The 13565-nt window shown below is 40.0% G+C and overlaps 1 protein-coding gene across 10 annotated transcripts in view; it reads left to right on the top strand.

Annotated features, from left to right (window-relative positions):
* CTNNA2 (catenin alpha 2) overlaps nucleotides 1–13565 on the top strand; it is a 783540-nt gene that overhangs the window by 724843 nt on the left and 45132 nt on the right. For all 10 annotated transcript variants that reach the window (XM_073342921.2, XM_073342914.2, XM_073342915.2 and 7 more), the window contains 2 exons: nucleotides 1955–2106; nucleotides 9387–9500. In XM_073342921.2, coding sequence (XP_073199022.2) covers nucleotides 1955–2106; nucleotides 9387–9500 — 266 coding nt within the window. The remainder of the gene's footprint in view (nucleotides 1–1954; nucleotides 2107–9386; nucleotides 9501–13565) is intronic.

Raw genomic sequence — 13565 nt, 5'->3', positions numbered from 1 at the left:
TCCCATCGATGAGCTTTTTTTGGCCATGCACTAGTTAGTCTCCTTAAGGAAGCGGTAGATGCCTCTTCATTTAATTCACTTCAAACTGAATCAGAGAAAGCTTTCAGATATACAGTGGAGGAGAATCCTACATTGTCTGAACTGTCTGGACCTTATAGGTCTTTTCCATCCCTAATTTATATGTATTAAAGAAAGCTCCACTATCTTCTTACATAAAATATATTTTGGGGGTTGGCAGAATAAACTATATTTTGAGTTGATTTATTCGTTTAACAGGTTCCACTAAAGTGAGTCGTGTCTAATGAATACCAATTAATATAAGAATTTCTCATGCCAAATTCAGGTTAGAATGAATAAATTAAATCATGCATAAAGCTCAGAACTGGAAAAGATGAGTCTGTGTTTGCTATCGGTGGTTCTTCTAAATATAAGAGATCATTTCTCCCGGTAATATTGTTGGGAGTTTCTCTTGTATACAGATGGCAGGATTGGGCTGGTGGTGAGAAATAAAGGGGATGAAAAAGAATAAAAGAGCAGAAAAAGGATTAGATGTTACTGTAAGGTCTTTGGGACAGGAACTGTCTTTTTGTCATGGGTTTGTAAACAACCTAGTTCAACAGGGTACTTGGTCAATGACTGGAGCTCCGAGGTGCTACCACAATTCAAATAATGATTATCTATATATCAGTAAAGATGGCCAAATATTTATAAATCTATTCACCTCAATCCATGAAACCAATCCATGAAATCAATGGGAACTGATCAGTCATGCATTGCTTATATTTGTTATATCTATATCTATATCCTACTAACATTTATGTATGTGCTTAACTTTAAGCATCTGAATAGTTTTCAGAGTGGTAGCCGTATTAGTCTGTATCAGCAAAAATGAGGAGTCCTTGTGGCACCTTAGAGACTAACACATTTATTTGGGCATAAGCTTTCGTGGGCTAGAACCCAGCAAGATTACTCATGTACTTAAATGTATGTAGAATTTGGCCTTAGCCGAAAAAAAACCCTGATACTGGGAACATTTGCTACTCTGTATAGAACCAATGACTGTGAATTCAATGGACTGTTTGTGACAGTCTTTTGCTCCATGGTAAGTGCTTGTTGGAAATAGGGTAAAGATTAATCTTTAATTAAAGTTTATGTCATGTGATGAAACCTCCAAGAATACGCCCAATCAAAATTGGCAATACAAGCGGGGAAGCACCCTAAGATTTTACAATTACTCCAGTGACAAAACTATAGAAATATCTATCAACTACTAAAATAAATAAATAATGAATATATTCATTATGTGTGTATTCTTAGAGCATACATATACCCCAGTCATTAACACCTGGAAGGGATTGTTAATTTACAGCCGCTGATGTCTTTCATCATATAAACATTACTATAATGAAGAAGCAGGGACTTACATACCTTCAGAAATAACATTTACCAGATTTTTGCAGTCTAAGAATGTTTTGGGTTTGGGGGTGGTGGGGGGGAACGACTTTTTATTCATTGTGAGTTACACTATGGTTTGTTAACTAATTTGAATAACGGCTAAATCGCATTTTGGTCATTTTACATGAATAACATTGTATTAGCATAAATTCCAAGTTGTAATTTTCTAGGCATGCTTTTGAATGTACTTAACTGACATATGAGATGAGTTAGAGACTTTAAAATGACAGTGAGTCATTCTTTGTTAAAGAGTTGTTAATTCTTTGTCATATAATTACAGGTAACTACATTGTTTTCTTTCTCTCACAAAATGTGACAGAATGCCCTGCACACCTCTAAGTCAGCACAAATCCAGTCAATGAACCTTCCTTTCTGTGTCTTGAAACTATGACAGCAGCATGTTTCATACCCGCTGGAAAGGATTTATGGCCAAGGGCAGGGGAGAATATACATGAAAGAAGGTCTGTAATCGTACTGCCTTTCATTTTGTTTAATCTAGTTATGCCACGTTTTGCTGAACAAGTTGAGGTTGCCATTGAAGCATTGAGTGCGAATGTCCCACAGCCATTTGAAGAGAATGAATTCATAGATGCCTCCCGCTTGGTTTATGATGGAGTTCGTGACATCAGGAAAGCTGTTCTGATGATCAGGGTATGTAAGGCACCTGGGAAATAAAGGTTGGTGCTTAAAGGAAAGTGTCATAAAAGACGAGAGGAATGTAAAAGCTGCCTGGCACCTAAATTGTTTTACAATCAAGGCGAATCATTTGACTTGGAAATGAATGTAGAACAAATGTTTGTACAGCAGAAAGATCTTGTTAGTAAAGAGATTAGATTATTTTAACACTTGTACGTGAGTCTGAGGTTTGTAGCAACTAAGGAGCAGCAGCAGAGGCGACAGCCGTGTGCTGCACTACTAGGTTCTACAAATAGCTGTCCGTGCACCTGAATTGTAACATATCGCACCCTGTTGTTCCAGCCTTTAGCCTCTTTAAACCAGAGTTTGATATCGGGCGTTGCGTAGGTTTCAGTTTATGTAGCTCTGTGTTCCCAAGGAAATAGCAAAAGATGCACAAAAGATATATTTGTTAATTATCCAGGGTAGGATTTGATCACATTTCTCTGTATTGCAAGGCCTAGTACAAAAGAATTATTTCAGTGTTAGTGCAATTGTTTTGTTAAGACCTTAATTGTTTGCATGGAATATTTTATTGTTAATCCCTGCATGCATCTCGGTAGGTATTCTTAATACGTAAATGAGTAGATAAATTACCTTGCTGCTCCACAGAGCTTCCAAATGGATGGTTTAAAATGTTTATGCTGGTAAAGAAGGTGCCGTTTGAATGTGGACTAGCTGATCGATTCAGTTTGATCGGTTATCCTTTTTATAATAAGCTGAGCAATAATAAGCAGAGAATAGGTCAGCCTAGTTCTTCAGGGTCACCACAGCCACATCATAAAGAGCCTGGCCCTAAGAACAACTGAGCTCCTGTTTGTAAACAATGGGATGTGTGGCTTCGGTAGGACCTGTCAGGATCAAGCCTCAGGCCCAGTGAAAGCCATGCAAACACAGCAGCTGTGAAAACACTTCAAAGAATCTGAAACACAGCAAAATAAAAAATTCCCTATTTAAGCAACTGGCAGTGTTGAAACAATAGCCCTCACTTTGAGCAGCTTTCAGCAAACTGGTAACCATGCTTGGTGGTTGTGACTAGCATGGCACTGATGAAAAACCTGGAAGGATGTGGGCTGTCAGCTTTTTTTTATTCATCTGCCACTATCTGCTACACATGCAACGGAAGCTATTTAGATGCTTAACTTTATATTTGCAATGCATTTAGGTTCCGGTCCAGTGTCTAATGCCAAACCCAGATAGCTGGGAAGGTAGGCTTGCAGAGGCAATCCTCCTCCTAACAACAGGCATATGCAACCCCATCACATGAGAGGGAAATTAGAGGATGCTTATGTTACAGGATCAGACCACCTCGGACTGTCCTCTTTCCCTCTGTATAAACTGTCACAGATATCGGGCCTTTCAGCTACGCTCTGCAGAAGCCCCTGGTTTCCAGCTCCTCCCCTTGCACAGCAGGACTATACCAGATGTGTTACCAAGGCCACCTGCACTCCTACAGTGGAAAGGGCTAGATTTTTTTCTTAGCAGTAAAACACCACTTTTAATTCTGGATTCACATCCCTTTCCCTCCCCCCGCCCCCTTATTCCCCTCCTGACATGTTAACCACTAGCCTGGAAAGCTGATCAGCATGCAGGCCTTGTGAGCTCTATGAAAATATCCCAATTTACATTTTCAATTGTATCATTCTGCTGTTTTTCAGTTCTGCATGAAATCTGAGCTGGTGAATTCTGCAGAGTCACATTATGAGGTCAGGGTAAAAACTTCCTTCCAAACATTAACAAATAGATGGAACCTGATGGGCATTCCTCACTTGGGCAAAACTCACACTTGTTTTGTCAGAGCAAAGAGAGAGGGATGGATGGATAGATTATTTTGCAAGTTCAATGGGGCAACTCAAAGACATAAAGTTACATGGGTCCATTTTTGCAGGAGCAGTCTTACTTATAGTGATAGTGGGTACAAAATGTCAGAAAGAAATGTGATTTTCAGTCTGAACAGTTTCTCTTTAGAGCACCCATCCAAACAACTGCAAAGTAGGAGAAATTGACTTCTGTAAATGATACTGGGTACTGGCAGTGCTAATTTTACCACACTGCCTTGCTTGGTTTGCTTCATTTATGACATTAGGAGTCCATCTGTATGAATAAAAGGGTACTTTAGTCATCAGTCTTGACTCTGCTGAGATTGCCAACGAGATAGTAGGATTTTCTTGTCAATTTACCTGTCCTTTAGGTAACAAACAGATAAACTACAAACTGCTAATAACAAGAGATAAATAATGACAAGAGATCCAGAATCCAGTAACAACAGTAAGAGATACAGGATCCATGAAAATAACCTTATATTACAATTAAATGCACAGTTACGAAGGCTTACTTTGAAAACAATCGCTGAAGTATTTTTACCCAGTGATGAAGTTAGTCTCACATACCCCTCCGATTTGTGCCTTAAACCTTCTCCCGGGATTAAAATGACTTGTAATCTTGTCAGAGCATCTGACAGAAAAAAATATCATTCCCCAATAATTGTTCATGTGCATGTCAGAGAAGAATGGAAGTTCCTGAGATAGTTGTCTCATTCCTTGGAAGAAATACATCCAGTTCTTTTAAACTAGTTTTTCTTTGTATTACTGCTTTTAATAAACTAAAGAAAGAGAAAGAAATCTTTTTTTTCTTTATTTTCCTTATGGAAAAGAAAGGAGAACCATTATACTACTGGGGAATATTAATATAGTTGGTATAAAAAAAAATCCTTCTTCCAAGCTTGAAAAAATACTGATGGTAGCATAAATGTAGTAATACAATTATGGAAGCTAAAATGAAGATAGAAAATAACGTAATTCAGTCATCTATCACTGTCTAGGGATCCTGTTACACATCGTTTTGTTTCATAGTTACTTATGAGTTTTCCCTAGTTATGGGAATGGAAATGAAACCCATTGTACAGTTAGCAACTAGCACAACGGCATCTTTTACATGTTTGAATGGCCAGGAGGTTGAGTCTTTTGCTCTCAGATGGGAGTCTTTCGCGACTGTCATCTGTGCCATTGTTACCTCAAGATTAGATTACTACAATATGCTCTGTGTGAGACTACATCCTAAATCAATTTGGAAATGGAGCTGGTGCAGAATTTAATCACCTGCTTGTTAAGTTGTGTGTCTTGTAAGCATATTACACCAGTGTTCTGTGATGTGTATGGGATACCTGTTGGTTTCCAGGTTGAATTTAACGTGTTGGTTTTGACCTAGAAGACTCTAAATATCCAAAGATCTGTTGCGAGGCTGCCTCTCTTTCATTGCCAGTAAGGTAATGCTACAGTCAGCAAAGGTGCTGCTAGGAGGACATTCTCTATTAGGGCCTCTCAGTTATGGAACTAGTCCCCTCTTGGTCCAAGAATACTCCAGATATGACACTCCAAGGAATGCGCCAAGGCACTTGTATTCCCCCTAGTATTTGGAGAATAGGAAGAATTCTGAGGGTGTCTGGTTGGTGATGGGAGAATAGGGTAATTTCTTTTTTGTCTTTTTTTTTTTCTTGTTAAGAGGGTTACACTGGCTTATATAGCAGTTATAGCAATGCTGGGTTTATTATAAAAAATGCACTTCTTACAGTTGTCAAAAACATATAAAACTATGGCTGAGTTGGTTGTTTTATCTTTATAAAATATATTTAAATGGATAAAGACCAAACACCCCTTTCAAATCTCCTCATATAGACATTTTTTAAAATCTTATGGATGCACAATTATTCCTTCTGGTTTATGGTGGGGCCACATGGAAGATAGAACAGACTTACATTGCTGAAGATTATTTTGCTTCATTGCAGTTCACTAATGTAGCCTGATCTTGCTCTTCCTGTCCCCAGTGATTGATAAAATTTGGATTTAAAATGGGTGTCTTACTGGTGCCTATAGTGTAACCCACACACCTCCTGGGTGTGATGCTCTGTCCCATCTAGTGGCACTGAGACCACTTAGAGAGAGATTAATGAGTCTGCTCTACAGCCTTAGCTAAGGGCCATGTGGCTCTTAGCTTATGCAGTAGAGGCTCACGTACTAAGCTCCCAGGTTTGATCCTGCCCACCGACAACTAGGCTCTGTTGGCATTACAAGTGGGGGCTCGTCCTGGATTTCAACTGGGAAGTCTCTGAAGCTTGGGACGCGCTTCCTCAGCTCAAGGAAGTATGTAACCCACACACCTCCTGGGTGTGGTGTTCTATCCCATCTATTGGCACCAAGACCACTTAGAGAGATTAATGAGTCTGCTCTACAGCCTTAGCTAAGGGCCATGTGGTTTTTAGCTCATGCAGTACAGGCTCATGCACTAAGCTCCAGAGGTCCCAGGTTCGATCCCGCCCACTGACAACCAGGGTCTGTCAGTGTTACAATAGCAACAGGTTCAAGTCCTGACAGGATTTAATCAGTCCTTCATTCTTCCAAAGTAAACTAATTGAGTTCCAGACACTGTTGTGAGCCTCGAAGATTAGTTTTTAAAAACAAGATCCTGTCTGCTGTGCACAGACATTAAAGACCCCATGACACTTTTTGTAAGACCCTGCCTAAGGCATGTACTTTAAAAGTCAAAATATGTGTTTTATAAAAGTGTGGTTTGTATCCCTGTGCCTTGTCTCCAAGCAAATTGAAGAGCTAGTTAGCATCCGGCGGTATACCTAAGAGATCAGGCTGCGGGAAAGCAATGTTGCAATAGTAAATAACAAACTAAAGAGTCAGCTGATTAGTCAGTTTTAGGCCCCAATTTTCAAAAGTGCATTCACCCTTTTGTGCATACCTGACGTGGTGGGTGTGAAGTTGGGCACATTCCAAAGCATGCCAATCATTTTGAATGTGGGCCTAAAACCAGCTGATTGCTATTGTTGATCTTAATGCAGAAAAGAATCAGCTTCAGCAGAAAATGAGGACATTTCATCCTCCAGAGTTGAAAACCTTAACAGAAAATGGGATGGATGTGTAAAGCTAGCTTGGGGCTAGATCTGAGCTGTGCATGGAGGAGGTATTTAGGTTCCATATAACTACTGTAGAATATTGTTACACAAAAATACCTCTATTAAAGTGTCCCTTCTTTTGCATGATAACGGTTTGTTGGTTTTTTTTGCGGGGCGAGGGGTTGTTTTTTCTAAGCTCACCACCTAAACCAAATTGGATGTTTTTCCCTCTTTTGAGTACTGTGGTTTGTAAGACAACAAATATCAGATTTTAAAGCAACGGCTGTGTTTTGTTTCAGAATGCTTTCTTAGGTGTAAACCACTTAAATGCAGAGCTTTCTGAGTATGCCTTACCTCTTTCACAGACTTCCTCCTGTGCCCTAAATTGATGTCATTTGTCCACATTGTTTTGTTTGTTCTCCCAGGCTGTTCTCTCAGGGCTGGATTAGCACAGCCCTTTCCTGGCTGCATAGGGTAGTTACAAGACCCCCTTACTACCTTGCCCAGATTGCAACTTTGGCTGTGGGCAGTAGAGGAGAGACTATTTGACCAGTATTGTCACCTGTGAGCAACTGGGAGTAGAGGGAGCTGAGAGGAGCAGGAATGAGGAGGAGCTCTGGCTCCACCCTCTATTTGACAGCCACAATAGCTAGCTGAGTGCATGGTGGGTGTGAAATAAATTGATTCATGAAAAGCACTTAGAGCAAGGAGTGAGCTGATGAAGAGCTGGACTTTGAGGTACAAGTCCTTTTCTGGTTTGCTCCTAGACTGGATCTGCTACACATTGTCCCTTATTGAGGGCAGATTTTAATGTCACAGTCTAGCTGTTAGGCAGTTGAGAGATGACTGTAGCACATACAATATTAACAGAACCAGACAGTGGGATTTTATAATGATGGATAGCATTCAACAATTTCCCCAGTAGTAGAAAAGAAAAGACAATTTATATTTTCACCTCCACTTTATCTTCTGTGTAACCTGTTACATACACTAATTGTACATGCATCCCTTCAGTGATTCTGCCAAAGTTTCATATCTATACTGTCATACTGTATTTCTTCCTTCAGAGCTCAACGTCAAATCTCATATTTAATTCACACTCTAAAAGTCAAATGAAGATGGCCTCTTCTTGTCATGTGCACATAACCATACAGGAAGCACAATCGCAATAAAGCTGTGGAATTCCTTGCCAGAGGATGTTGTGAAGTCCAAGACTATAACAGGGTTCAAAAAAGAACTAGATCAGTTCATGGAGGACAGGTCCACCAATGACTATTAGCCAGGATAGGCAGGGATGGTGTCCCTAGGCTGTTTGCCAGAAGTTGGGAATGGGCGACACCTGTGATCTCTCTGTTTATATTGTTATTATGATTATTTATTTGGATAGAGTAGCTCCTAGCAATATTATTAACTATTCAATATATTGTTAAATATTTGTATTGTTTAATTATTAATATTAATAATGTATTGCTATATTTTTATTTAGTCATTGTGTTTCCCCCCAAACTACAATACAAGAGCACCCATCCAATGCAAAACAAATTGGAAAACTACACTAATAAATAAATAGCTCCATCAGTCACTAGATCAAAGGACCTAGTGACAACATAAATAGAACAAAAACTAATTGGTTTCCCCACGTGACCCCCAACAGAGCTCACACCACCACTGCTCAGCCCTGTCCAACACCCAATTCTCTTGGGCAAGGGAGAAAAGGTGTATCTTGCAGCATGCCCTGAAAGCTAACAATCTTTCACTCAATGGACCTGGGGAAGAAGTTACAAAGGCCTAGGACTATGCAGAGTGTTTAGTTTCCATCACCACCAAGATGGCATGTTTCAAAACTTTATACCTGCTTTAAAAATAATTGACCAGATCATCTACATTTGCTTTGAGGACTTCTCTTTTTCTACCAGTCTGTTGGTTACCTTTTCCCAGGTACTTACTTTCTCTCTTGAAGATTAGGCAGGGTGTTCTGGCACTCTAATAGTATTAGTCTCCCTTTATAGACCAATTAGCATTATTTTGAAATATTGCATTTCGGCGGCGAATACATCCAAAAGATATGCGTTCATGAGACTGCATTCATCATGTTAACTGAGTTAAGAGAAATCACAGCAAGGCGATGATGAATGTGAAAGAAACCAGAGTTGGAACAACTTAATTCTGAGGACAATTCAATTTCAGGACCTGACTGCCTGGGCAGACAAGTTAATTTAAAAGAAAAAAAGAAACAGTGTTTCCTGGGCAGGTAGTCGATGAAATAAGAACTTACTGTACACTGGAGTTTGTCTGTATCTTTTATAAGCTCGTCATCACTGCCTTCTCCTCTCTCTATTTCTCTCTCTTTTTCTAGACCCCTGAAGAGTTAGAGGATGATTCAGACTTTGAACAAGAAGATTATGATGTCCGCAGCCGAACGAGTGTTCAGACTGAGGATGACCAGCTTATTGCTGGGCAGAGTGCAAGGGTGAGTATAAAATCCGTGTACCCCGTCAACTCTGTATTCAGCTCCAAATGAAAAGGTATGCCTCTGAAAGCAAATTGGGAGATTTAAAATTTTGGGGGTCACTTCAGCAAGAAGGCTGGGAATTTTGGTTTTCAGGCATAGATATTTATTTAGGTCTTTTCACTTGCAGTACATTTGGGCCAAGTTTCTTGTATGATTTTTGTCAGGATTATGTGATGTCTTGTATCCGTTATTTGCTCAAGCTAGAACTATAGTAAAAGGCCTTGCACATTTGGAATGTACTGTAGCAGAGAGTATTCACGAAATTTAAAACAAACAAACCAACGTAAGGGCACAATGTGCAGTATCTGAAGATATCTTACATTTGTTATGTTTCTCAGTGTGCTGACTTGTCTAGGAAAGCTGTTTAAGGTGCTGAGTAGTCTCTGTAACCTAATTGTAATTGAAGACATTTGTTACTGACTCAATGTAATTTTACCAGCGTAATTATATCATGATAAACTGGAGACATTGTGATTTGTGACCTTAGCGTAGGCACGGTGATTGCAAATGGAGTGGACAAGTGCTTCAGGGGTCAGAGATGCTGGAGAAATGAAGTTGGGTGACCCTCAGGATTATTCCACCCTCTGATTAATGTTTACCTTTTGCTAAGTAGGCTCCTCAGTTCAGATAAGAAATCCAGTGACTACTATGTTGTTAACACACCACATGAACATGTATTTGACTGGAAAGAGAGTTTAAAATCCTCCCCTTTTTTAACCTGGTACAGAAGCAGTAAAGAGACATTGTGGAGAACTGGAAAATCTCTGTTTTATTTTTATTACTATTGTGCATCCCTCTATATGTTTGCTTATGGTGGGTTACTTACTTGTCAGATGGATCAAAAGAGAGCTATTAGGGGACCCAAACTGGAAACACAATAGCCCAGACGGGGAGCATCCCAACAAACACCAAAACACCATAGCCAGGTTAGCGACAGCAACTTCTTGGTCCCAACCCTGCTTAGCTGATTGCCAAGGCTGAGAATCTGGAGAGCAAAAGATGTTGAAAGGAAGGGGGAAGCTCTCAGCTGCTGCAGGCTGACACAGACTGAAGGAGGAGCAGGGTCTGCAGCAAGCAGGCTGTAACCTGGTCCCCAGGAGAACAGAGGCACTGAGGTTATGTCATGTCTACCTTGAGGGGAACGCCAAATGTAGGTAAAATAGTGGGCACGCAGAGCTCTCTGTTTTATATCCATGTCTGAGTGCTGTGAACCTTTTGGCAAATAAATCTTACTTTAAAAAAAAAAAAAAGTTGTTTCTGTGACACTGTATGCTCTTGCTGCCCACCGGGTGCTGGAGAAAAACATTGGCAGGTGCCAAACCTGTTAGGCCTGCTATGTATTGTGGTTGGTAACCAGGAAGATTGGACCCTAGAGACCCTGTCAGAGAGTGGTCAGATCACAGGGTCCCCTCCAAAGAGAGGTAGAGGAACAGGCCTGTCACTAGAAAGGGGAGCACTTAGGGGACTGGCAAAGGGTCTCAGAAGAGGCAGCCTGCCCAGGGACCATGGCAGTTATATGTGAGAGGTTTTTATGGTTAAAAGAGTGTTACATAATGTTTAATGCATGCAGAAAAACTGAGTGCTGAAATAAACTCAAGTGTGAAAAGTTTCCTGGTGCTCTTTAGTGGATTCAGATTCTGTCCTTATTTCTTTCATAGCTAAACCTGGGGCAATGGGATCATGCTGCTCTTTCAGTAATTAAAATTAGAATTAAAAAAATAGATTTAGATGAAGAGAAATAGAGACAATCATAGCATCCTTATTAAGGGCCTAATCCAGCTAGCAATTGAGTAATCTCAAATCCTATTATAGTTATTATTGTGGTTGTCAGTTGTGGTAGATGCTGGACAAAAATATAACGGACAGTGACTGCCCCAAAGGGCTTACAGTCTAAGTATAAGACAAGATCCAATGGGTGGATACAACAGCATCAGAAGGAAGACAAGGTGAAAATGAGATGATTATGATCAGTGTGATGAGCATAAGCCGCAAAAGCCACTGTGTTGAGTGACCCCTTGAGCTGCAGCTAGTCAGCCAGGAGCTCCGGAGGCTCCCGAGATGTAGGGGGGCCACTGGCACCACCATGGTGGCCCTGTCGCTCTTCCTCTTCCAGAGGTCCTGCCCCTGCTCTGCTTCTTCCCCCAAGGCCCCGCTCGCCGCTCCCTCCTGTCTGCCCACTCCCCCCCCATCACTCACCCTTGAGGCAGGACAAAAGTGATGGGGCAATGGCCCCTTGGACTCTCCTTTTCCAGCACCCCTGTACTCAGCCTCCTGGGGGATGCCATATAGGACTGTTTGTTGGAGAAAAGTTAGGATTTTAGTTAGAGGCTATAATAGATTTGTATAATATGCCTACTCCATAAAAGCTATTAGCATTTCAGTGGAAAGGATTGGTGTCTGTCTTTGAAGGGAGATAAAACTTGAATATACAATCTGCATTTGCTGCTGGGTATGGCTCCTTAGAAAGGCATCAGCAACCGAAACAGAGTCATTAAGACATACTGAACCAGCACTGAGAAGGTCAGGTTAGACTGTCCACGAAGACAGGAACCAAACACAAGTAATACAGTTTGGTCTTCTTAGCTTCCTGATAATACAGATCTTTATTTTCACATCCCATTAGTTACAATGAATTCATCAGTTCTAGAGTGTTTAGAGGGGGCTGGAGGGGGAGAAAGAGAGAGAGTTTAACTTACACTGCATTTCTCTGTGGAAAGACTAATGTGTTAACATTTGAAACCACTGAGTTACTTTGATAAGGCCTAATTAAAACTCATGTGTTGAATTTTAATTTGATTAACTTGCAAATTTCTCATTTTCTGATCTACTGTTTATAGATAACCTTTTTTAATTCCAGTTTTGGAAAAGGTCAATTGTGAATTTTTAAAAGCCAAGAGCATTGTAAGAATATGTAGAGAAAGACTTCATCTGATTGAAAGTGACATAAACAAGAAAAAATTTAATGACACTTAAATGTGTCACACCCCATTAAATGCATAATGCAGTCTTCAGAACCCTGAAGCCAAATAGTATCTCATCTTGAGAATCATTGTTGGAAGTGTCCATTTCATCTTCAAAAGTAACTTCCATAATTTTGCCATTTTTTTGGTAATTTTCCTTTTCCTTTGTTGATAGTCAAGGCAAATTAGAATCAACCTATTTAGTGCCATTTTGCATATCATCCAAGAACTAATTAAACCACTAAATGTTATTGAAAGGTACGTTCATTCCGTTCATTTTAAACATACTCCCTTGCATGCCATGGCTTATTTCAACCTCAAGTTGAGTAGAAAGCCAGGGTGTTTCTGACTGACAGTGAGATATGGAGAGGTGGAGGTGTTTGACGCTCAGTCAAACTACGGGGCTGCCTGTTAGTGTGTATTTCCTTCATTTTACATGTGTCTAAAGTTTTAGATATAATAAAAAAATCCTGTCTTTTAGTTTAATTGTAGTGGCTTCGGCCCACCCTCTTCAGTCTGCAATGTCATAGATGTACAGTCTTTAAACTTGCAAAGATTTAATAAGGACTTTAAAAATCCCTTGTTTTACAGGAATATGTTGCAGTTACTCTTGAAATAGCTGATGTAGTGATAAAAAAATTTGGACCCTGTTATTAAATGCATAGATTTTAATTTAAAAATGTTTAATAGTGTGAATGCTCTGAGAGTGAAATCAGTTCTAAAGACCATCTTTAACAGGCAACCACTGTTTTAAGAGACCATTCTGAAGCACACCTGTGAGGTTTCCAGTTCAATTTTGCTTGTCATGTGGTTATGCTATAACTTATTCTAAACAATCTGGTCCACTTAAAACAACTGGACTCATTTATGGCAGATTTCACTGTAGCCGGGGCCACATCCTGTGCTAGTGTAAATCAGTGTAACCCTACTGAAGTGAGTAGAGCTATGTTGATTTGCACCAGGTAAGCGTCTGGCACTATAAGCTTTGATTGATTTCTGCTATTCTGTATGGAGTCCCCGGGAGTCTCTTTGTTCGGTGTGAAATTATCCTTTCTGAAGAAAC

This window comes from Lepidochelys kempii, chromosome 4 (assembly GCF_965140285.1).
Source record: "Lepidochelys kempii isolate rLepKem1 chromosome 4, rLepKem1.hap1, whole genome shotgun sequence".
Taxonomy (NCBI): domain Eukaryota; kingdom Metazoa; phylum Chordata; order Testudines; family Cheloniidae; genus Lepidochelys; species Lepidochelys kempii.
The sequence above is the reverse complement of the archived record's forward strand: the minus strand, read 5'-3'. Positions and strand labels throughout refer to the sequence as shown.